Here is a 25,361-nt window from a genome sequence, read left to right as displayed (position 1 = left end):
AAAACTGATCAATATTTATTCATAAGTCACAGGTTGAGGCTGAGAACATGAAGAAGGTACAAAATAAAGGTATGTTGATATTGACAAATGATTCTCTTTGGAAGCATACAACAGCCTAGATTGAACCCCAAAACAAAGATTCCCAACATTTGTGATGTCACGAGTACTCCTTCATTTTCTTACATAATGTTTATATATTTATATCACAAGACTCGTCTGAAACATCTCCTATGTCTACTGCACAGCAGCAAATAATTCAATCTGTTTATTAATGTATTACAAATGTTTTGGCTATTTTAGATTTTTGCCTTTTAATGCTTTTTCAAATATTTGTCACCACCATTAATTATTGATGGATAGGGAACGTTTTGTGGTCTATGCGTATGTATGCTCTTAGAAGGATTTGGAAATCTGTCCTTTAATATTGGAATTTAAATGAGAAATGTAATGTGCTGAAATAAGCCTGGTTAGGAATCACTGCCAAAACTAAAATCTGAATAAGATTGTTGTGTCTATCATTAATAAAGCTCTGATACTGTAATGTTGCATGTAACCACCACACACCATTGATGTAGGGATGATATCACAAATAAATACATTTTTATCTGGACTGAATTCATTAAGCTTTGAGTGAATCTAAAATCAGTTTCATCCATCTTGTGTGTGAACATAGCAACAGGACAAAATGTGATCCTAACATTGTCACCCACAAAGTTCACAGCAAAGGGAATCTGACTGATGTGTGATCAGTTTTGTTATGCTGCCTCTCAAATTCTCACACAGGAACCGTCTCTGCATCCTTTTCCTCTCTGGTGGGTTTCACCGTGTTATGAGTGCAACAGGAAAACAATCAGCCTCTGAGACTTCACAAGCTCTACAACCAGCACTGCAATGCAGAGACGTTTCAGATGTAGGTAAAAATGTCTCAGGTCTTATTCCTAATAAATGTCCTGTGTTTGCATTCCTGTGCCTGGTCTTAATTTGTTTTGCAACTGTTTCTTTCAATAACCAAACTGAGCAAACAACATGATCTCTTCTTGCATTGTTTACCCACTCATTTTGTTCAGAGATATTTATTACCTCCACTCTTTCTACCGTGTTTTATCCTCATATGTCCTCGCCTCTCATCCTCACCTCCTCTCCTCAAAGTCCAGGGTCGAGTTATGTTCCTGAACGATGAGGCTGCGACCATCTAACAAGAGAAGAGTCGAGAGGTTAAAAAGAATGAGTAAAGCAGTGACCTTTCCACTTTACAGCGGTGTTACCTGGGAGCCAGCTGGTATCTCCCTCTGTGGTTGAACACTCGACCTCTGGACTGTCTTGGAGGTCGCCTCATGTTGTGAGGTCCTCCTCTTCCTCGTCTTCCTCCTCTATGTCCATCTCTCCACCATGTGCTCTCTCCGTCTTCATAATCACTTGGGTCTCTTCTGTCTCGCTCTCTTTCCCTCCATCCCTCCTCATGCCAGCGGCCTGCAGATGTTGGTCTGCTTCTCCTCCAACCTTCAGCGCCATCTAAACACCAACATGCAGGTCAGACAGAGAGATGGTCTGAAGGATTGCTGAGCAGTTGCAGGGTCAGATTTAGATTTTTATGAAGGTGAAACCAAAACAAAAGCAATCCTGTTTAAAAAAATGCTGATCAAAGATATCTGATTGTAGTGTTCATTAATGAAACCTTCTCCTGACATCGATCTAAGAAATACAGGGACGCCTTTTACCCTGCTGCTTTGTTTAATTTTAGAAAATTGGTCACAAGTAAAAATACCAAAATTTTTTGGAAAGAAAAAGCAGAAAGATGTAGCAGCTTAAAAAAACCAAATAACCCAACATTCTCCAACTTTAGACATGATAGTGTAAATTGTTTTGAAAGCACAGAAAAGCAAAAGCCACAAACAGCCCAAATGGTCTGTTTTACGTTTGTTAGGTGAAAGGAAAGCATTTCTGATTTAAAGGATAGAAATAAACATAATCAACATCGAACAGACATCATTGTGAATATGTTTCTTTACGTGTGAAGAAAACTGTGAGACAGAACCAACAGGAGGTTGTTTCCAGCAACTTGGACAGAAATAAAGGGCTGCGCTGTGGCAGAGAAGCTACACCGATTCACTGCTGGAGTGTAATTGCAGAGGCAAGTGGTCGAGCAAAGCAGATACTTCTACTGAAGAGACTAAACATCAGGCCCAATTCCAAACAAAAACCAAACCAGGCCCCCCGACAATACCACTGAGCGCCATCACTACCCTCAACCACACGCGCACACACACACACACACAAACGCACTCTCCCACTCTCTCTATGTATCGCATACACATGTAGAGAAATGATCTTCAGTTTCCCCACAGTTCTGTAGTAATGATTGGTGTCAGCGTCAGGCAAAAATGAAACATAAGTATAATGAGTGCAAAACCTTCCATCGAGAAAACCAAAAACAGCCTGGAGAGACCCTCAAGGGTGGACTGGGGCAAAACAGAGACAACTTGGCGCAATTCTCAGACTGTTCGACAACATACGTGCAGAAAAACAATCGCGCAAATCAGAAGCTAGAAAATATGCATGTTTCATGAACTTATATGGATCATCTACCGATGATGCGACTAGGATCCATGACTAGGATCTGAAAAAGAATCTCACACCTACAAACAGCCAAGAGCTCGTACATCAAAAGCAAATATGAAAGAAAAAAACTGTTGATAATTGACAACAAAACTGACCAAAAATAGACTTACTGTCAAAACAGGAGGGGAAGACAATGACAACTAGATACAAGATAAAGAGTGACAGTGTGGGGTGGGGGGGCAGAGGGAGACGGAGGGAGTCTGTAATCAGTCTTGTTGTGTGTCTTAAAATAGAGCTCTGCCTGCCTATAAACAGAAACCTACTATTACTGGTGCACTGACAAAGCAAGACTCTGGTCTAGGCGCGCACACGCACACGCACACACACACACACACACACACACACACACACACACACACACACACACACACACACACACACACACACACACACACACACACACACACACTGGTATGTGATGAGGCCGCAGCACACATGGAGCTCATTACAGCACAGCCCTCTGGGTAATGTGGTTCTGCAAAACGCCAACAGAACTACAACCACAGATCAACTGTCAGATTATATATGCATCTCTGTTTTGCTCCAGGCGTGTTTTCATCAATGTTCAAGCTTCTGTGTGACTCTCAAACTCAGAGAAAGTCAGTATAACGTATACCGTGGACAGTAATTATCTTAAATCAAACACACTCAAATAAATATAGGTCTCATGGCAAACCATTTGTAATATTTTCCTGCAATTTGTTTATGATTGTAGTTTTTTTTCTCACGCTGTTTACAGTGAAAATGAAAGGAAACGAAACAAAAGTCTGACATGCAGCGACTGTTCCCGGCATTGTGGTTAAACAGTATACAGCTTGACTGCAGGCTTACCATGACAGCACACAAACACCAAAAAACTCCAGAATTCTATCTATAAGACTTAGAAAAATAAACTAAACTTTTTTTCCAAAGAGTTTTGCCCCAAAAGGCAAATAAACAGTAGACAAAGAAGGGCTGATGTCTAAAGAACAAATTAGTAGCAAAAGGATCCAAAAGTCAAATCATTCTTTGAACAAGCAATGATTGATAAGACTTCAAACTATTAAAAAAACAAAAACTCAAATGCAACAACTTTGTTTCATTCATAATTTGTTGTATTAAATTAGTTAGATTTTAGGAAAGCAAGGTTTGTTTTGGATCCTGATGTTGGCTTTGACTTGATCCAAATTATAATGGCTATGATTCCCAAAAGCCCTTTACAAACGTACCACCCTCACCAGAAGCAAACTGGTGGAGGTAAGTTTGTGGTCACAGCAGCCCTAGACAGACATGTTCCTTTTTTTAGCAACATAGATCTGTGTGAGGATCTTAAGTAGTGATCTAAGGAGTCACTCATCTCACCAGGGTCTCCGTCTCTGTAGCTGGCTGCTGTAGAGGTTTTAGCATTTTGCTGTGGCATTTGTGGTCTAGACTGCAGGATTCGGCCTCTCTTTCTGCAAGTGACTGTGAGTTCGTCCCTCAACTGGAGAAACAAAGACAGGCAGGATGGCTGGAAAGAGAAGCAGACATTAGTTGCATGAGCTTAATCGATCCTCTTGCATAAATCATGTTTATTTAGGATTTTGGATGTAAACCAACACAAGCTCACAAAGAACCTTTCTATCCAGACAGGTCTGAGGTGGAACACACCCCATGAAATACCCTTTAGACCAGTGTTTCTCAAATTGGAGAATGTGTACCCCTAGGTGTACGCGATAGCACTACAGGGGGTACTTGAGAGAGCGAGAAAGTGGGAAATTATCAAATAAAGTGTTGGTCTTGGTCCCACCCCAGGTGTGAGATGAATAATAATAAATCTAATCAGGAGCCACTAAATCAGTGTTTTTCAACATTGGAGTCGGGACCCCATGTGGGGTCGCCTGGACTTTAAATGGGGTCGCCTGAAATTTCTAAAAAAATCAAAATTGATTTTTGAAATTTGAAAAATGTTTAATACATTTTTTTAATTAACTCAAACAACACACAATCTTAAACAACTGTTATTCTTTACTTTCACGTTGTGAAATAAATCTAGTTAAACTAAAATGCAGTAAATAAATAAAATAAAATAAATAAATAAATCTGAGCTCTGAACCACTGCACTAAATACAGTTTTTTCCCATCTATTTGCAAAATCAGATTCTTTAAAATGTGTGTTATCGCTAGTTAATTCCATTATTATGCTCTATAGTTGTTTTTAAATAGTTTTCCAAGCAAAATGTTGTAGTCAAACAAAGTTGGACTTGGATTCAGAAAAAGGGGGTACTTGTGCTAAAAAAAAAAGTTTCAGAACCACTGCTTTTGATGACACAAAGTTAACAAGGACCAGCCTTAAAACACTGAATGGTGAAAACCCTGAAAGTACTATTATTAGCATTATGTTTTCTCATTCACATGCACAGCCCATTGGGCACAATCACACTGTTGTTTTCCTGTGTCCACTAACATCTTCATCCACAAGTGCAGTTCCCTCCGTGCCGCTGTGCGCCAGCAGATACTTGGAGTGGAACAGCCGTCCATCAAAGCTCTGCCAAGGCATGAGGGCGGCGCTGGGCAGCGGGCAGCCGCTGGCACAGTTAGCTCCCAGCAGGTGGCTCAGCCCGCGGACGTAGAGGGATCCAAGCTGCACAGCACGGCTACAGAGGAAAGGCAGCTGAGAACAAAACATGAGTCGGGTTTTAGAAAATAGCTTTTAAACATTTCTACAAAGTGCTTTGAATTTTTTCCCACTACGACTCAGCTGCAGTGACGCTTGCTTGGCCTCCAACAAATGTTAACCACACTACGCACTCAAAAACACTACCCAGAGCCATGTGTATCATCCAGAAATACAACACATTTCTGGTGTAGTCATGAGACTAAACAGAGAATTTAGGTTTCTAAAAAATTCCAAATATTTCAACACTAGGTTTCTCACACAACGGTCCAGCAGGGCTGCATGTTTTCGATCCCTTTTCCAATCCATCATGTAGATCTAGAGAATTGACAAGGATGTACTCATTGTAAACAGCTAAACAAGCAGAAACAGGTCTAAGACATGCACGACTACAGCTTCTCCATATCAGGGAACACTAATAATCTCTTTTATAGATATTATATAAAATCAAAAATCACATAAATGCTTGCTTTTTATATATTATGGGGGTTTTTTTAGACTTGCTGAATAAATTAAGTATTGCAGAAGAAATCATGTGGTAGTTTCACACTTTATGATTTTTCTGAAAGTTTAGACTGCTTTATTTTCAAATAATAATCAATCAAAGCACACATAGGTGTGTGTTTACGGTTTTGATTTCACTCTCAATTTGCAATGAAAAAAAGGAGACCAGCATCTGTTTTTAAAAGTTGCAAAAAAAAAAAAAAAAGCATCTGTTTTTTAAATATGTCGAGTGTCACAACCTGCAACAAATTCCTGACCATTAACTTCACAGTTGCCAAACTAATTGCTGCATCTTGGCCGACCTTATTAACTCGACCTCAACACGTAAATCACATTACTAAATGCGACAGAGGCCATCCACTTCACTGTCACTTACCACTGGCTCATGAGGTGGTCTACAGTACTGATAAGACTAAAAGGGGAGGTCAAACTTTGTGTCAAAACTTTGACTAAATCCTAGAAACTGACTATGCACCATATATCTGAGTTTTAGATGGAGAATATTTCAAATGTACCCCCTTTTGTTTCTACTGTTCTTAAAACTTGTCATTGGTAATTAGGATTTTAGTTTACACTTGTGTCCTTTTACATGATTCCATAGGGAATTAATATATGTTATCAATATACGGTAGATATGTATACATGTAATTGGATGCGTCTTAAATACTAACTACAACATTGTCTATTTCTAACATTTAATTATTTTGTTATATTTTCTGGTTCATCCTCTTAAGTGCTTGCCTGTTGTCATTTTGCTTTTCTTATTCCTATACTATGTTGCTTCTTTGTTTTTGTCTGTTTTTTGTAACTGAAGTTTACAAATTAAAAAATGATTATGTAGTAATTAAATTAAATTAAATTAAACTTTATTTATGTAGAGCTAATTACAGCAAAATTCATCTCAAAGTGCTAGGGGAACTCCACATCTCTTTACTGTACTGTGTTGGCTGAAATGATTAAAACCTAAGTAAGAAAAAAAAAAACTTTGACTAAAAAATAGAGAAAATGTTGATTAAATAAAAGAAGAGCCAAAGGAATACCAGAAATTACATGAGAAGGTAATGAATGGAACATGATATTAAAAAGTAGATTATTATAAGGTGATATTATTTTCACCTTTGAAAGAAAAACAAAAATATGATTTATTACAAAAATATTAAGCGTATACACACATTACTGTCATAGCAAAGTTTACTTACTGCTAATAAAAATCAGGGGATAACAATTTGAAGCTGACTGCTATAACAGCAGGTTGGGTGTGTCTGAGCGTGTGTCTGAGCGTGTGTGTGTGTGTGTGTGTGTGTGTGTGTGTTCCCTCACCTGTCTTCTGGCAGATAACACTGATAACAGTGATTACATGTAACCACATACGCACAATATCACACAAAGACATACAGCCCTGCCTGCCACCTGCTTCCAGTCAAACACAGCTTTACCTTCTGAGAACAATGAGCCGATGAACAGGGGCACAAATGCCTGAAGGCGCACACAAACACCGCACAAAGCGAGACAAAGAAAAGCAGGAGGGAGAGGATACAAAAACCATGAAAAGAGTTGTAAAATGAGAAAGTGGCCGAGTTTATAAAAAAAAAAAGAAAAATGTGAAACTATGCACAAAAAAAGAGGAGGGAAGACAAAAATGTGAGCGCGTGCGAGCGTGTTTGTGTGTCCAGTGGGGTGGGGTGTGTGTGACGTAAATAGCTCCATGTGGTAAGCGTCTGACAGAACACACAGGCTTCTGTCGCCAGCATACTGTCTTTGTCATACACTCAGACACACACGCGTGCACGAGGACTTTTCTGACCAAATGAATACATTTCAAAAGCTAAACCCCAAACGCACACACAAGAAGTTAACAATGGATATCACTTACTAATCTTCATTTAAAAAAGGCTTGCACACAATGGCCCTCATTTATCAAGTTGGCCTGAAAACGGGTGAAAACTTGAGTGCACATTAGGTCGCATAACAGTGTGCAATTTGTATCTGACTAATTCCAGCAAATGAACAATCGGGTGTTGATAAATGCAGCGGCTGAATATGAGCGTCATCAATCCGTTACGCCCACAAATATTCCTGCTTCGGAGGCCCCGCCCACTGAGGTCAAACAAACACTGGCAAGAAAATAACCTTTTCCGTAATGAAAAACAGCATCCTTAGAGCAGAGGTGGAGCCAATCAAAGATTTGCTTTTTGGACGTGTGAAAAATGAGATTAAAGGAGTTCATGAAAGCGCAATGAGGAAGAGAATAACGCAGGCAGTGAAGTACGTTGGTGTATGGGAACGGACTCCGGCTGAGGTTTAAATAAAGTCTCAATAACTAACTTAATAATGCTTAATGATGGTTTTAATTAAATTCTACCAGTCCACAGCCAAAAGCTTATGCTTGCTAATTGATGTAAACAATTATTTACATTTAGTAAAAAAAAAAAGTGGTCAAACCATGTGCGTGTGTGTGCACTATTAAACCTACACACTCTTGCTCGTTACCAGGATTTACCAGTGAGGTTCTACGGTATTTCGTGGAAGGATAACAAAAAAGTGGTATCAGTAATAACGTGGACGTCTTTTAATTTCATTTATTTTGGTGAATTAGTTTTAATAATCTGTTTTGAACTGTTCTGAATATGTGGCTGCTTATGCTTTAATGACGGCTGAGGGTTGCTGTGCTGCACCGCAAAGCCACACACTCAGATTTTGCTCAGACCTGACATGAGATTTGATCGTAGCGCATGCTTACGTTAACATTTATAAATACCAAAGCTTACGTAAAAATACAGTCGTATGCACAGATCCGAGTGTACGAACGGTTGATAAATGAGGCCCAACGTGTATTGTGTTTTAGTGTAGAATGAGCAATGCATACCTTTGAATTAGAGCCCCCGCTCTGGTATGAAGTGCAGTTGAATTATTGCACAGTCCTGGTTATTGTTTAGATAACAGACGAGGAGGTAAAATATTATATCGTTACTGAGTCATATAATAATCAAGGCTATAAGGAGGCAGCAAGTGCAAAAAGAACAAATGTGTAGAAATTCACAGATACGTCTTTAAGCAACTCACCCACACACGTGGTGTGAAAGTATTAGTATCCTCCCTGCAATAGGGAACAGCTTCCAACACTCCTAAACTGTAGGACTAATAAAACAAAAAACTGTTACTAAAAGGAAAACAGGCCCTCGTGCTGCCAACGTAAGGTTTTTGGTCCCCAAGCTGCAAACCTGAAGAAAACCCTGGTAATCATTATTACAACAAGCAGACTCAACTATTTCTACATTTTTATTTGTGGATTTTAAAGGTGTTGGTAATGTGTGTGAATCTGCAGTATCGGGAAGTAGAATTAAGGCAATAGCGTTTATACATGCTTGTGTGTGTGTGTGTGTGTGTCATACCTCAATTTGTTGAAGCTCTTGATTTGTTTTCAGCCTCAGACACACAGCCTGGCTCAGATAAGCATCAACATCCTCTTGAGACAAAGTTTGTACCTGAAAGTCCACGGACACACAAACACACAAAGAACAATTTGTGGTTAGTGTGTCACCATCGCGCCCGAGTGTGTCCCCTCTGTGTGGGTCAGTTTGTTTTGTCTGCTCGCGGTGCAACAAGTCAACAGAGAGCGAAACAATGCTGTTTGTTACAAACCAGGCGGCCCATTTGTGTGTAGAAAACAAACAAACCCAGAAGGTATCTAAATAAAAGGGAGAGACGAATGTGAATGAAGTGCTGCTCAGACAGCAGCAGCCATTGTTTGCCAGGCTGTGGGCTCGTCTTTAATTATCCACTCATCTACAGTTCATTGGAGAAACTTCTCTCCAGTCTGTCTGTAGGATCTTCATCCATTTCAATTACTGACTTCCACTAGCCGTCTGCTTCTTTGATTAATAACCTGCATCTGTCAGCAAGGCCAACAGTCGATTCTTCTAACAAGCATTCAACTCTGTCTGTCTGAGCGGGTCAGTCTGGGTGAAAAGGCAACAGTTGCTAGCTTATCACTCATATACTCTCACTAGACTTTACTTAACATTTTAATTTAAAATCCAGGTACAAAATATTTAGCTGAATAGTTCTTATTGGGAAATTTGACATCCTAGAAAGCTCTTTGTTAGACTCTTTCACTGGCAAGTCCAATTATAGACAATAGAAGATGCTTCTACATAAGTTTTATTTTATTTCAAGCACAGATCTTTAGGAACAACTGGAATATTTTGCGGAACATTTGTAGCAAAAGTGTATAAACCTTTAAAGCTGATATCCGGAGTTTCTGAGAAATCTATGTTTATGTATCATTCTTTTGAAATGCGAAAAAATACCTAACTCGTCTTTTACTATGGTCTACTGCTGGTGATCATTCATTGAAGTCAATGTATATAAGCCCCGCCTTCATTCTACAGACCCCCATACAAATACAAAATCGCACCGTGATCGCCCAGCCAATAGGCTTCGACTTCCTGTAGCGAAGACTGTCAATCAAAGTGAATGCGCGTGCGTAAATTGTGCACGGAAACAAGGCTGCGCGTCACAACAGCAAACAGGTACCACTCTGAGCAGCATGGCATAGATTTAGGCTCTTACCTCAGAAATGTCCATCGCCAAAAGAATAACAATGACACATAGACCTATATCAATGCGACCCGGTGTGACCTTGTTATATTCCGCGATTTGCGTGCACAAAAGTAGAGGCGTGGCTTCTGGTAGAGGCAGGGGAGGAAGTGGAGCTGTTTAGGGAGGGACATTGAGACGTTCGCTTTTGAATTTTCTCTCTCTCTTTTCATCCTCCTGATATCAGCTTTTAGGAAACCCAGCATTAGGTCAACATAAGATGTTACCATCACACAAAATGACAAACTATTTTCTCTAAAGCAGCAGTGACTGACAAAAGGCCCAGCACTATTTCAACGAATTATGCTTTAGGTAATTCACCATTTATGAAACAAGATAAATGATGTTACACGCTGTAGCAGGCTGCGTTAGAAACCACAGCAAACAGCTCTAATGCGCAATTAATCATTTCAAAAGGCAACATGAGCATGACTTGTTAAAATGTATACTGTACATGTGAGGTTTGATAGACACACATAAGACAGAAGTATTCTTTCACTATTGTTGTAAATAAGTACATGCAACAAGACTTTTAACCATTGACGAACTTCATCCTTTTACCACTGCACAATAAAATGTAGACTTACATTTTTAGTTTAAATTCATTTCGAAATTATTGAACACTGTTTCTTGATTTTTACTGCTTTAATTGGATCTTAATACATTTTTGATGATTTAAAGTTTAGCCTAATGACCGAGGAAAGAGTCAGGCCATACCAAATTAAAATGATGCTGAAAAGCTGTACTCTGTGTACTTCTAACAAGCGTAAAAAATGACAATCCAGATAAACAACACTTAAATCATTCATTTTTAACAACATTTGATTCAAGCCAATTGATCCCTCTAAACCTGAAACACTGCTGTTCCACATCTATTTGTCACATGTTTAAAGAACAAGCAAAGTAATTTTTGTTTTGCTTTTTTACTGTGACGCACGCAGCCTTCATCCTTGTGATGTGGTCCTGTGATTTCCATTGGTCTTAGGTTAATCACATGACGTCATAAAGTATGAGCTTCTTTCATGTTTTTTAGGTGTGATCTGAGAGCATTAAAGCAGGATCACTAACGGCTCATGAATAGAAAGACCCTCATTTACAACCAAAATAAAGATTTAACTGTACTAAGGTGTGTGTTGCCTCCAGTGAAGGATTATCAGCCTTGGTGGTGAAGGAAATGCGGTCGCAAACACTAGTAGCCATGGTCTGTGTTTTACCTGGGCGCCCAGCCCACGACACTAACAAAGCAACGCTTACCTTCACATGCATGTTGACAAGAGACACAGTAATTATGTATCAGTTAAAGCTTTAAAACCCAAATCTAAAGCTGATGGGTGTGTTTGACGACCACAGAGAAGATTTGATCTTTCATTTTCCGTTTATGTAAATCACAAGGCAGAGTTTTACAACCTATTATTGCAACAGCTTATGTAATGCATTTAATTCTCGGTTGAGCAGCAGACACACAGCCATTACGTCACTGTGTTTGAAACACAAATCATTAACAATATATTGTTGTTTACGTGCTGTGCCTTGTAAAGACAACTGACTGACTTTAGATCTGGGAAATGAAAAGGGTTTTTGTGTTCCCCAAACCAATTATTCTGCTGGTGAGGCACATCGTGCTGCTGGAAGAGGTCACTGCGTTCAGGGCACACTGTTTCCAATTAAGATAGTTATATAGTTGGTACTATTTCATCTTTTTGCCTCTGCCATGGGGGTAATATTTTCACAGGCATTTATTTATTTGTCTGTCAGCAGGATTACGTGAGTAGTATACTTAACCCTTTTGAGCTTATGCATTCATAAAACTGTCATAAAAATGTTGTATATAAATATTTTTTCCCACTTTCTTTTTACATCAGATCTTTTCAACAACTCCAGACCTAACCATAGACATAAAGTTTTCATTATATTTCTGTATTTTTTCTATGTTTTTATGCAATTTTTTTTTAGAACATTTGATATGAAGTTATTACAGACTTGAGTTAGTCAATAAGTGTTAGGAACAATGATTTTGAAGCATTATTACTTTTAGAACTATGAGATTTTATTGAAAAAACCAACACTCTTTGACCATGGGTACCACAATGATACCCTTTATGTCATATATAAATATTTTTTTCTCACTTTTTCACATCAGAACTTCAGACCTAACCATAAATCTAAAGTTTTTCCATTACATTGTTATATATTTCATGTTTGTATGAACTTTTTGTCAATAAACCTCTGATGAACAAGTTCATTTGCCTTTTGTTATTCAACTTTTAACACATACACACAAAATATTTTCTCAACCACATTCGCACCACTCTTTTATGTGAATCCCAACACACCAGGGCCATTTCTATGGTTTTCAGCTTTTTTTTTTTATTGCCATGCATTTTGCAGGGAAAGAATAAATGTCCTCTATTGAAACTCTATAATAAAGCTCTGCTGACCCTGGTAGCTTTGGGGGGAGGGGGTGGTCTTCACACCTAAAACCTGTTTCTTTGTATTTTGAAAGTAAAGGCTTAGAGTTATCAGGCATTTTTGGGAAAACCGCTTTTATATGCAGGATAACAATATATCCAAAATATGTGGTTATAATGGCAGTCAATGGGACCAAATCAGTCCGACACTCAAAGAGTGTCGGTACGTTTTATATCTCCTGTTCTATACATCTTGCAAGAAAAAGAGATGATGGATTCATGTACATGATTGACAATAAAAGAAAACTCATGTCCAAACTTCATACAATTAGGCTTTAAACTAAATGAGATAATGAGAGTTTAAAACACTGAATAAGCAGAAAGTACACATTTGGTACCCAAAGGTGCCCCGAGGGTTAAACAGACTTTGAAAACATTTTAACTAAAGATAAACCTCACACCATGGAAAATACAATTACAATTTGAAGGGAATGCAGATCAATATACTGATTCTGGATCAGTTTAAAAAAATCCAAAAATAATTTCTCTCATCATTAGCCAAATTTCAAACATTCATATCTCGCTTCATAATTGACCAATCTTTATGAAATTTGACTCAGTTAGTTAGGGTTAGTTCCTCATCATGGTCCCATGATCAGGATAACAGATCCAGATAACTGTCAATATCTGGCAAAGAGGATATTTGGAGCTTGGCAGAGGTTGGCGTTCTCTGAGTTCTTTTATTCCTATTTTAAAATGTATATTTATTTATTCAAGGGGGGCTGGTTGGTTGTGTCTAAGTAACAGCCAAGCAGAATATCCCGGTATTCCTCCCCCTTCATTCTCCAGTAATCCTCTTGATCTAATCTTTTGCTGATATTATAACACTTGTACATCTTATACGGAGCTAATCTGATATCTTCTAAAACATGACATAAAGGCCCTTTTGCTCCTGTTGTATTGAGACCAACACCCCCCCCACCTCCTTCCTGTGTTTATGGCATGTTATCAAGGAAACAGGAAGTTCCTACCTGTAGGACGATGTATGTGACCAGACACAAAGCTGCCAACAGAGAATCTTCAATGACCCCAAACATCTTATACAACTCGATGCAGCCAAAAATGGAAAGAAAGGTTTTTAGGCGCAGAGCTGAAATACTGACAGCGGTGCTGAACCAAAGCATTTCCAAGGTGAGCTGATCCTCCCCTGCTGCATTCACAGAAAATTTACAATTAGATGTAAGCTATGTATGAAAGCAAGTCTTTAAGGCCCAAAATGTCAAAGTGAGTCTGTTAGAAAATCACATATGTATGGCCAAGCTCCATTAATCCCTCAAAACCAATGTGAAAACTACATGATTTTTTTGTTTTTGCAATAACTTGCAACAGTGTTTATATAATTGGAGCAACACATTCTTTTTTTCAGCTTTTGTTCAAGGGTACCTGTAGTGAATTTTAATTGCAAACTCTATCAAAAAAATCAAACATAATACCGTATTTTTCGGACTATAAGGCGCACTTAAAATCATTTATTTTTCTCAAAAATTGACAGTGCGCCTTATAATCAGGTGCGCCTTATGTATGAAATGAATATGTCAAAATGTTTCAGTACAACTTTGGTAAACTATGAAGCTGCACCACTTGATGGATTTTTGGCGCTTCAGGGCTACCATAGTCAGATGCCACGTGGAGTGATATGTACCAGTATTGTGCTTCAACATACTGAACTGAAAAAGTGAGTTTAATGTTCTGTATTTTATGTGTTAAAACTGAACTATGTTGAGAATTATTGTTAATGAGTTGAATAAAGTTTGACTTATCTGACTATTTTGTTTCGCTTAATGAGCCATAATAATAATAACAACAACAACAAACCGGTGCATCTAATAGTCCGGTGTGCCTTATAGTCCTGTGCGCCTTATGTATGAAAATAGACCAGGTCAGACCCATTCATTGATAGTGCGCCTTATAATCCGGTGCGCCTTACAGTCCGAAAAATACAGTACTAAAGGATTTGTCGGGTAATTTTCTTAAAAAGTGCTTATTAGCAGCTAGGAAGAGAAAAAAATCCAGTTGACCAGCAAACACAGTGATTAGTGGCTCTGTATGTGCACCTTTCTCCCAGTAAGTCCACTGTGTCTCCTTCTCTGTGGAGTCTGACATGTAAACAGTGCAGCTGGCTGCGGCTGTTCCAATGCACAAGAGCTCGCAATAACAGCTTCAAAAACTTCCAAAGTGGCTCCAACACACGTCGCTGTGTTGTCCATCTTAATAAATGTAACATTAAAGAAAATGTGTAGAGAAGCCCTACATAAACATATATTTAAAAAAAAAAATCAAAGAAATCAGGTAGGAGCCAATTTAACAATGCACCGGATTCAACAACTTTACGTCACATTCGGCCAAACATTGCAGCACCTTGTGGATTGTATTTTAACGTATAAAATCACACCAAAAGGGACTTTTAATGTGTGTTTTTTAAATAAATTAGCACACATATTGTTTATTGGCAATACAATAAACCTATTTTATGTTAAATACATTTTCACTACAGGTACCCTTTAAATGAGAAATTGTAAAAGATTTAAAAAAAAATAATAATAGAGTACATGGAAGTGTGACTGGGACAGGATGGACCAATTCAGGTTCATTCAACACGTTTCCAGGGAAAACAAACCATTCCTTCATCACAGGCTGTGTCAGAGAATGTCCTGAAAAACACACAAGGCCATATTCAAAACTTTCATCAACACTCTGTTATTGATTCCAATTTACTTTAAGTGTGTGCACTGAAGTGCAGCTAAAAATGACCATTACGTGCCTGACTGTTCTGCCACCAGAAAAAGACGTTTTTTGCGTGTCTCACTTTCCCCCCCGAGCAGCACCAGGCCGTAGATGCGTTGTCTGCATGGCTTGTAGACGAGGGCCTGAGGCAGAAGTTCAGAGTCGTGCTCGTCCTCCAGAGTGTTGCTACATTCTGTGACTCCATGACATACAATGTTGTAAACCATAAAACCTTCCGCTGCCACGTGCTTGTCTCTACATGCCTGTTGACAACCACACAGCAGACAATAATTCATGATTCATGTTTTTATTCCACTTATTTTGCAAAATAAAGATGACTGATGAGACCACTTACTTGTAAAATTTCAGGGCTGACATGATTTTCAAAACCTTTAATGTCATCTAACTCAAGAGATCTCTCCCAGGGTAACAAGTAATACCAGATCCCTTTCCCCAGAAGTTCTCTTTGAGGAGTCGATAGATTGAGAGAACGTGGGATGTTTCCAGTTGCCTCATCTTCCTTGGTGCACATTGAGCTCAAAAACTTGGATACTGCTAGCACCACCTGCCCCTGACGATCACCACGGTGGGTTTGAGGATGGCTTTCTCTGGAAACAATTAAAAAATAAATAAAAGAATAAGCACAACTGCTACGGCTCACAGTCAGACATTATACAAGACAACTATTACACTGCAAAACAGAAGAATATGGTTGGTCAAATACTCTTGGTTGATTTATACACAAACAAAATCAGTGGATCTTAGAAACAGATAGTGAACAAAGCTTCACTTGTAGGCAATTTTGAACTTCATTTCATTTAATTAATTTAATTGTGGATGTAATTGGAGAAAACATTTTATACCTGCATAAATAAGTCATTTATTTATTTTTTCCTGTGCTTCATTATTATTTTGTTTCCTTAAAATCTCAATTTCTTGTTAAATAGCAATAAGGAAACCTTGTGCTATTTGCATATTCGGAATAAAATAATAATAATGAAAATAATAATATAAAAATGAATTACAAATTGATCAAGGTAAAGTGCCACGCACCTGTAAAACGCCATAGCGTTGTCCCTTACGTGCTGCATCCTCTCCTCCGACACCATGTCATTACCAAGGAGACCGGCCAGCAGTTTCAGCTGACGAACAGGAAGACCAATGGTTTGGCAGAGCTTCTGCTGGTCATACATGACGGTGGTAAGTGTGTCCATTGATAGCTTGGCCAGAGAGAGGTAGGGAGCACTTGAAAGTTCAAATTAAAAACCCATTCAGGTGCAGGTTTTACTCTATTAGTTATTAGCATTAAACAGAAGAATATACTTGAAAAAGTTAAAGAAAAATTGAATGGAAATGTTAAGAAGAAATAATCCATGAATGTTTGTGCTTTGTGCTTATTGCAAAAAAAAAAACAGTACAATACAAACACAAGGCCTTGTTGATATCAGTTCCACAAACCTCTCAAATATGATGAAATCTGAGTCCTGTCCCAGAATGCCCATGCAGTGATTCTCTGCAGCGTAAGCAGCGATTTCATAGTCCGCCTCCTTCTCTGACCGAAACACTGTCAGACCGAGTGATCTGTAACAGTGTTAATTTCATCGTCATCATTTTCAGCTTAGAAAAACTATATACTCCTGGTGGCAAGAAGATAAATACTGCTTATTAAATCTAAATTGCAATTAGTCAATTACAGCAAATTTTCAAGCATTGTAAGGAATGAAAATGAAATGAATACTGACTAATTTTGACTCAAACTAAATAACATTTATGTCAGAAGACTAGAACTGAAACAAAGAATGCATCTGCTAACAATGAGGTAATCACTTAAAGCTGTTACACTAAATCATTTTCTTAAAAAATAAAATCATAGTGTTTGCCTCAAAGATCAATGAATCAATCAACATTTACTCCAAAAAGAAAGGAAAAACATAAAAAATTGCTGCTTGAAAGTTTGTTTTTTATCTCCACCTACAAAACAAGGAGGACAGTGATTGACTTGATACCATTTTTGTTCTAGTTTGTTCCCGGTTTTCCCTGTGATATCAGATCAAAGTAAAAACACTTTTACAGTATGCATTCGTCTCCCTGACTCCACGTCCCACAATGCAAATGCGTGACAATTTCAAACAAACTAAGTGTTTACGGTGGAGTTGAAAACAATCTTTCAAACGGCAATGTAGACTTCTCCTGGGTCCAACGCATTATTAAAAACTGTACGGACAGTGGAGAAATATCAGCATCTCATGTCATCGATACAAGATCTTGGTGAGAAATAAATCTAACTCTGGACAAAAAATTAGAAAACTATGTCACAGTCAATGTCTGCCTTTATCAAAGCTATTGGCAAGTCCAAAAAAATATTAACGTATCATTTTTATTTTTTTTTGCCCAGGCAGTGTATAATGAAAAAATGCTGCAGTTTGATGTAGCTGTGTCTAATATTTAGCCAGATAAATGCTGACCTGAGAGCAAAAGGTGTAAAAGTGGCCAATGCTGAGGGTAGGCAAAACAGCTCTCCACCAGGCTGCTCTCCATGTTGCTTAATGTGGCAGAATACTTTAAAAATATCTCGATTTACCCGGCGTCTCCTCTTCACCTGCAGACAACACAACACAGGGTGGTTTGAAGGTGGTGGAACCATAAATGACCACAAAGCCTTCATTTCAACTTTTGTGACTGAAGATAATGTGAGAGGGAGATGTGAATGTGAGTTTGGAATTATCTCAGCATCCCTCATACAGGTGAAACAAAACTAGGAACAGTATTATTAATTACTATTATTTAGTAGAATCAAAAAGTGTTTCTCCAAAAGGTGGAAATTAAACAATGCAGGCAGTATATCATTTTAAAAAAGGTGGAAGTCTCACCCATTCTGGCCTTTTCTGTTCTTCTACGACTCCATCAAAGAAAAAAACCAAGTTGATGCCAGCTGATGTGAACACTGTCACCCAACTCTTCAGTGCATAAACATATTCCTTCCACTGCCCTCCGCACACCCAGTCCTTGCATGTGTACCAATGCCGCAGGCAAGCCATTCCATCAACAACAAGCGTTGGCTCTGCAGTCATAACAAATATATTAGCAGTCAGGCCTTTTTAAATGTACCAATAAATGTTGTTTCACACAAATGTACGGGGTTCTGGTTAACTGACTGAAATCTTTTGTTAATATTCACTCCCAGTCAAACTTTCCAAATGAAAACTCAATAAAAGTCTGCATCATGTTCAGTAACACATAAAGAATCTAAATGCACATACAGAACAATCTATCTATCTATCATTGATACGATGTCTGCTCCCTGGGTGCCTACACTGCAGTGTTCACCGTGGAGGCGTGGCACCAGCAAGAGGCACTTCCTGGAGGGGGCGGTTCATAATGCTAATGACATCACAAGAATTTGAACTGCTAGTTTTTCAGAAGAGGGCAGAGAAGCAGCTCAGAGAGCAGGATTGTTGAGGATTTCTCAGAGATGCAGAAAGGAAGCCCAATAATACTTTGGGGGTGATTTTGATAAGGACTTAACATTGTAACAAGGTTAAAAGCTTATAAAGGTTGATTTGCATGATTTAGGAGCTTTGATATTTTTTGAAGCACACAAGCTTTTTTTCACATTACAAAAACTCAGATGGTAAGAAACAGGCAATACTAACTGTGCAATGTGATGGGGAAAAAACCCAGATTCACTCAGCCTCTAACCCAGTATTGATTGGATTAGATCAGTGTTTCTCAAATGGGGGTACACAATGGAAAATTAACAAATAAATTGTAGGTCTTGGTCCCACCCCAGGTGTGAGACGACCGGAAATTATAAAACCTATGGAAATAAATCTATTCAGGAGCCACTAAATCAGTGTTTTTCAACCTTAGGATTGGGACCCCACGTGGGGTCGCCTGAAATTTCTGGAAACTTAAAATGTATTTATTTATTTTTATTGATATATTATTGTTTTTTTAAATAATAATTAAAGCAACGTAACAACTGTATTTCTATACTTTCCCTTTGTGAAATATAAATCTAGTTCAACTAAAAAAAAGTCTAGAAAAAAAAATGTCTTTGGGGTCGCCACAAATTCTTGATATCAAAATGGGGTCGCGATAAAAAAAAAAAAAAAAAAAAAAAAAAGGGGTCATGAGACAAAAAAGTTTGGAAACCACCGCACTAAATACTGTTTCTTTCCACTTATTTACAAAATGAGATTCTTTAAAGGTCCCATATCATGCTATTTTTCACCCATCTCCATTTGTTCTAAGAACATTATTTTCCCAAACTCGCCTGTTTTCCAGAGTTTTAGCCTCTGAAAAGTCACTTTCTGAGCAACCCGACAAACAGGCTGATTTGCAGCCTACTTATGCATATTCATGAGTGGGCGTGTCTATAGACGGGACACTGACTTCCTCCTCCCTCACGGTGACGTAGGGCCAGAGGACGGCCCGCCCTCCTCCCAACCACTCCGTAGCTGATGCTGCTTTATAAACACGAGACAGAATGTGGGGGCGGGGCGTTCGCCGGTACATACATAGACTGTAGAAAATACATACATAGCACTGCGCAAAAGATGCTGACATGCACACCTTTGTGGGCGTGTCTGTTTACATGTAAATCATGGCAGAGAGCTTCCTGGAGGCGCAGCTTCTCCAGCTCAGTACTGCTTCAAATTCATCATCAAACTGGGAATGCATTATTAAATTGGAACGAGGTATTTGCGCTCACCCTGCAGTAAGAAAGGAGCAAATCACCCTCTAACTAACGATTGAGGGAATCAATGAAAAAAACACATTGGGCATGTTTATGAAGCCCTAATAGCACTTTATGATGTTTAAAGAACAGAGAAGTTATTGAGCTTAACATGTGCCCTTTAAAATGTTTGTTTTCACTCGTTCATTCCATCATTATGCTCTATAGTGGTTTTTCCAAAGTAGTATGAGCAAAATGTTGTAGTAAGACAAAGGGGGTACTTCAGAAATAAGAGAAAGTGGGTACTTGAGCCAAAAAGGTTTCAGACCCATTGGATTAGATTACCAGTCATGAAGTGTCTATAGGAGGAAATATAATTCTGTTACGCAAAGTAACGCAGTTTTTAACTTTAAATACCTTTCTTTATCGCTGCTGATGTGGAGCCCTGCTGGACTTTGGCAGCATGTTCTCTGGCCATCTCTCTCAGATTCACTCTCACACAAGCCTCTGGACAACAGTGGTCCAGGAAAAACTGGAGACCTTTTACACCCATTATTCCTGCACACAGAAAAAAAAATTACAAACTAAGTGTCGTGGCAGATTTTCAGTTCTCCTCATTTTAGACCAAATCTTTACACTCTGTGGTGATGGAATCCAGACGGAAGCAGTGGTGAATCAAAGTAACAAAAGTTTATTAAAAAGTCATAATCAAAGGACTGATTACAAAGGAACCCTCTGCGCTGAGAGGACGCCTATACTAACACTAAAAAACCAAAGGGGAGAGAAAAGAAGAAAAGAAAGAGGGAAAAGGGTGGGGGCAGAGAGAGGATGATGGGGAGGATGAAGAGGAGCGAAGGAGAAAAAGTCTCCGTTATCTGGTCTGCGTGTGCAAGGAGAAAAGCACCTTTCTTCTATCTGAACAATTTTGGCTACGTGTGTGTTTGTACGACCTTGGAGTCCGGTACCACCTGGAACAGTATCATGATTTGTGCGCTCATTGTGACCCTAGCTATGTGACTCAAGCAGGCAGGGAGTGTGGGAAAGACAGCACAGGATAGCACAGGGAGGAAAACTCACACGTGAATACGGCATATATGGAGCATTGACATTCAAGCACACAGATAATCACACTCGAATATATTCATATATGATATATTCATTTTGCCCCCAAAAAAGAAAGAAGACATCTAATCAGAACATAGGAGGAAAATACCGCTACCAACAAAGTAGGATAGTGATATGTGACGAGGAAGGCTCTCATCAAGGAAAGAAAAACCACACAGTAACAGCACATATTTCTTAGAAAGTGTCTATTTGTACGGTTGCAGTACAGACAACCCCCGGTGCTATTAGTACGGTTACCAAAGTACAACGTAGTATTTTAGGGTTAGGGTTAGGATTAGGCTTAGGGTTAGGTTATAACCCAATAACGCAACAATCTTTAGGTTTAGTTTTAGGGTTAGGTTAGGGTATTAGGGTTAGGCGCGGGCACACGACATCTTTCCTCCCCTAGGTGAGTCATCCTCATCATCTGTTTGTTTTTATTTTCTTGATACATTTTAGTGGGGCGACTACCTTCGATGAAAAGCAACAGTAAAATATAAACAATGAAAAATTAAAAGAAACATCAAAATAATTAAATAATTTAGACACCCTAGACATGGAACCAAAGAAAACTAAACAAAAAAAACAAGGTGGTCCCCCAGGAGAAACTGTCACACAGGGTCAACACAAATCTAGCCACAGCAACCTGGAAATAAAATTGATAAAAAGGATCATCATCACACAAACACATTAAAAAAAACTCGTAAAATTAATTAAAGAAATATTAGAAAAACACACAAATTAAAAAGTGATAGTTAAAATAAATAAATAAATAAATAATCAGCACAAATCATAACATGTCCACAGTGCAATGCGTAGACCTCAAACAACGCCTCTCAGGGAGTAGAATTTCTACGCATCATTTGAAAGTGTTTATTCGTACGGTTCCCGTATGGACAACCCCCGGTGCTTTTGGTGCATTTACCGAAATACACATACGTAGTGTCTTAGGGTTAGGTTTACGGTTTGGTTTAGTCTTAGTCACGTGACCAAAACTGGCCAATGACTGACCAATCATGTGACGTAAACTGGCCAAATAGGGGCGCTGGATACGGGGAGAATGTCTGTATATTGATACTGCAACCGTACGGATAGCCACTGCCTATTTCTTATAGGCTCTAAAAGACAAAACGATCAGAAAGGCTGTTATTGGCTAATCACACTGAAGATGGGAAGGGAATATGTTTTTTCCAGCTCAGGACACACTTTATGAGATTGTCTATGTGCTGACATAAAGAGGGAATCTCTGTGGGAACAAGACATGTTTTGCGAACTTGTATGAGAGAGAGAAATAACAGAAGGGAAACGGAACCCTGACATGAAGGAAGGGTGAAATATATATATATATATATATATATCTATATTGTATCTATATTGACATATTTTAAACTCAGAATTATAATATGCATATAATTCTACCATTACAAGCCTCAGAGCAACTGTGCAATAGCTAGGAGAGGTTATTTAGGTGCAACTGTTTATTTGAGAAATGTCTGGAAGGACCGGTGCATGGACTTTTGGACAATTATAAGAAAAAGTAAGAACATTAAAGAATGTTTGATCGAACCAATCAAATGGGGAATAAACTATTCTACTACTATGTTTATTAATTCATAGATGTGATTTACGTCAATGCCGGAGCAGTGGTGAACCTCACCGTACATCACTGATATGTATACGTGTACACATCAGCTAATACACAAACATGCTCACAAAGTAGTGAATACACAAAAAGCATGTACACCAGACACTACAAGAACAATGCAACCTATGCAAATGTATACAGATATTCACCTTATCAATGCACATTAATAAACAGTACTATACATATACATGACACTGAATTCAACTTCATCAAAGTCAATAACAAAACTACACAGGCCTGGAAAAATCCACACACATGCATGTGTCCATGTTTAGTGCATGAAAAAGACCATAGCTCTTTTATAACTGTAGGTAACCTTGTAATATTTGAAATTAATAAAAATACTGTACACCAATATAATGTATGTATAAATGTGATAAGTATGTGTGATGTCAAAATGTACTAAAATGCTTTTTTCCTCTTTTCTCTTGATGTTGCTATTTGTATGTTTGTAATGATAATTGAATATGGAGACCTACTGCTTTTGAGCTTTTATCACCGTCTAATGGTGTATCTTGTGTTTTGTAAAAAAAAAAATAAATAAATAAAAAATTATGAATGTGAATTGCTCAAATAAACTAAACTAATAAAATAAATATAGGTAGAGGTGGAAGAGGCAAACTTTTCACAGACACAAGAAACCCAGACTTGCTGTTTAGATCATAGAATTAAAACAATATTAGCCATAATTCAGAGAGGACAATATATTTAGTTCTATATCAAATGTTACTGCAATAAAGCAAGATTTTGTAGAACTAGACCTGAAGATCTCATTTGTCCCCATTATAAACTGGACAGCACGTGTGTCTGCAGCTCTCTACATTTCCAGTAAAGCCTGTTTAGATACTGGTAAACAGATAGATAAATAAATAAATCAAATTGACCGTTTAAAATGACTAAATGCCAGCTAACAGTTAGCTTAGCGTTCGTTTGAGCATTATCACTTCCAGGTTACAACATTCCCGGTGCTTGCAGACGAACCTGAAAAGGTGAATACTAAAGTCGGAGGCTCACTCCACGTTTCACACTCCAGACATCAGCATTAACTGTCCGTGCAGTGAAGCGAAGGGGCGAACTGGAGTTACTTCCGGTACGCGCTCAGTGACGTCACTACGCAGCAAAAACAAATCCCACGTGCGCACGCTCAGAGCATACACCACGAGTGAGTTTGTGTGGATGAGATTCCTCCTCAGAGGTGTGCAATTTAAGTGCTTTTAATCGCTGGGTGATTCATTTTAAAATAAAGTGATTCAATGCAAACACAATCAGCTGAATAGTATCAAAAATTCACTATAAATGAACATTTTAAAATGCTATCAGAAGAACAAGTTACTGAATTACTAATAATTGCCCTTTTTGATTAAATCGTTCTAAGTTTTATCAAACAAAAGTCTTTTCAGACTTTATGATGCAATAAAAAAGCACTATTTGACAATTAAAAAGAAGACATTTCATAATTTAAAATGCTTTAATTGTCTGAGGGGGGAATTAATTTCATTACATTAGCTATCAAGTGAAGAAATTATAACAAGTGAAACAAACACGAGACATTATACATACAGTGATCAAAATGTAAACATAGAAGAAAAACATTATATTATATGAATTAATGATGTGTATAAAAATACATGGAAATATAAGTATAGAGTATATACAAGTAAGGTCAACAATTTACAATCAAAAAGCCCCAATGTACATGGTTATTTCTGTGTGGAGTGTGCATGTTCTCCCCTTGCTCATATGGGTTTTCTCTGGGTACTCCAGTTACCTCCGACCTTCCAAAAACATGAATATTTGGTTGACTGGAGTGTCTGATTGCCAGTAGAAGTGGATAATTGTGTGTGTATGTTGCCCTGCGATGGACAGGCACCATGACCAGGTTGTACCCTAACCTAGCGCCCAATAACACCTGGAGATATAGGCACTATCGGACCCCATGATCCTGAAAAGTAGCAAGCATGTTGGAAAAAGGATGGATGGATGGAGTTTGAAAGTAAAAATGTATTTTTAAAAAACAAATGTTCTATTGTTTAGATCATAGTGTGTGGTGGACGGACATTAAAATCCTTACACTCATTAAATGGCAAATATGCAATGATGATATTGTAATAAAGAACATTTTTTAAATTGATTTAAGTAACAACACTTTTATTGATATACGTTTTGTAGTCTCCATAATTAAATACATTTAATATATTCACAAAAATAAATGAGGCTTTGCAGCAAGCAAGGAAATGGCGCATTCAGAGATGGATTCACTAAAAGTTTAGGGGTATTAAAACGTGTGCAAACATCACTCCACGCGCTATCAAGCCATACAAACCTTAGGAAATCAGGAGTGCGCGCCTGCTGCACGTCGCAATGTGCCCTCAATCCATTGAGCGT

The 25,361-nt window shown here is 38.2% G+C and overlaps 1 protein-coding gene across 2 annotated transcripts; it reads right to left on the bottom strand.

The window, feature by feature from the left end:
- Window positions 1-24,083, bottom strand: fam120b (family with sequence similarity 120 member B). Of its 2 annotated transcripts, none has more exons than XM_028443059.1 (15): window positions 23,958-24,083; window positions 20,645-20,785; window positions 18,420-18,610; window positions 18,015-18,148; window positions 17,008-17,130; window positions 16,603-16,794; window positions 15,905-16,157; window positions 15,587-15,812; window positions 15,375-15,476; window positions 13,797-13,975; window positions 9,151-9,243; window positions 5,045-5,251; window positions 3,961-4,108; window positions 1,266-1,512; window positions 1-1,192 (listed from the first exon to the last, which is right to left on the bottom strand). In XM_028443059.1, exons 2-15 carry the CDS (start codon window positions 20,778-20,780, stop codon window positions 1,162-1,164), a joined length of 2,262 nt encoding a protein of 753 aa, XP_028298860.1. In that variant the 5' UTR covers window positions 20,781-20,785; window positions 23,958-24,083; the 3' UTR covers window positions 1-1,161. The 2 variants fall into 2 exon arrangements, with proteins under 2 accessions (XP_028298860.1, XP_028298861.1); XM_028443060.1 differs by having other exon boundaries at window positions 13,797-13,972.
- Between the last annotated feature and the right edge of the window lie 1,278 nt (window positions 24,084-25,361).

This window comes from Gouania willdenowi, chromosome 3, assembly GCF_900634775.1.
Source record: "Gouania willdenowi chromosome 3, fGouWil2.1, whole genome shotgun sequence".
NCBI lineage: Eukaryota > Metazoa > Chordata > Actinopteri > Blenniiformes > Gobiesocidae > Gouania > Gouania willdenowi.
Note: the sequence above shows the minus strand (reverse complement) of the source record. Positions and strands in the feature narration are given on the sequence as shown.

Excerpts from the sequence above, each read along its gene's own strand:
- fam120b (XM_028443059.1), bottom strand. The coding sequence starts at position 20,780 with ATGGGTGTAAAAGGTCTCCAGTTTTTCCTGGACCACTGTTGTCCAGAG. Across the intron at positions 17,131-18,014 it reads TTTACACCTTTTGCTCTCAG|ATCACTCGGTCTGACAGTGT; the intron begins GTCAGCATTTAT and ends ACACTGTTACAG. Across the intron at positions 5,252-9,150 it reads AAGAGCTTCAACAAATTGAG|CTGCCTTTCCTCTGTAGCCG; the intron begins GTATGACACACA and ends TTTTGTTCTCAG.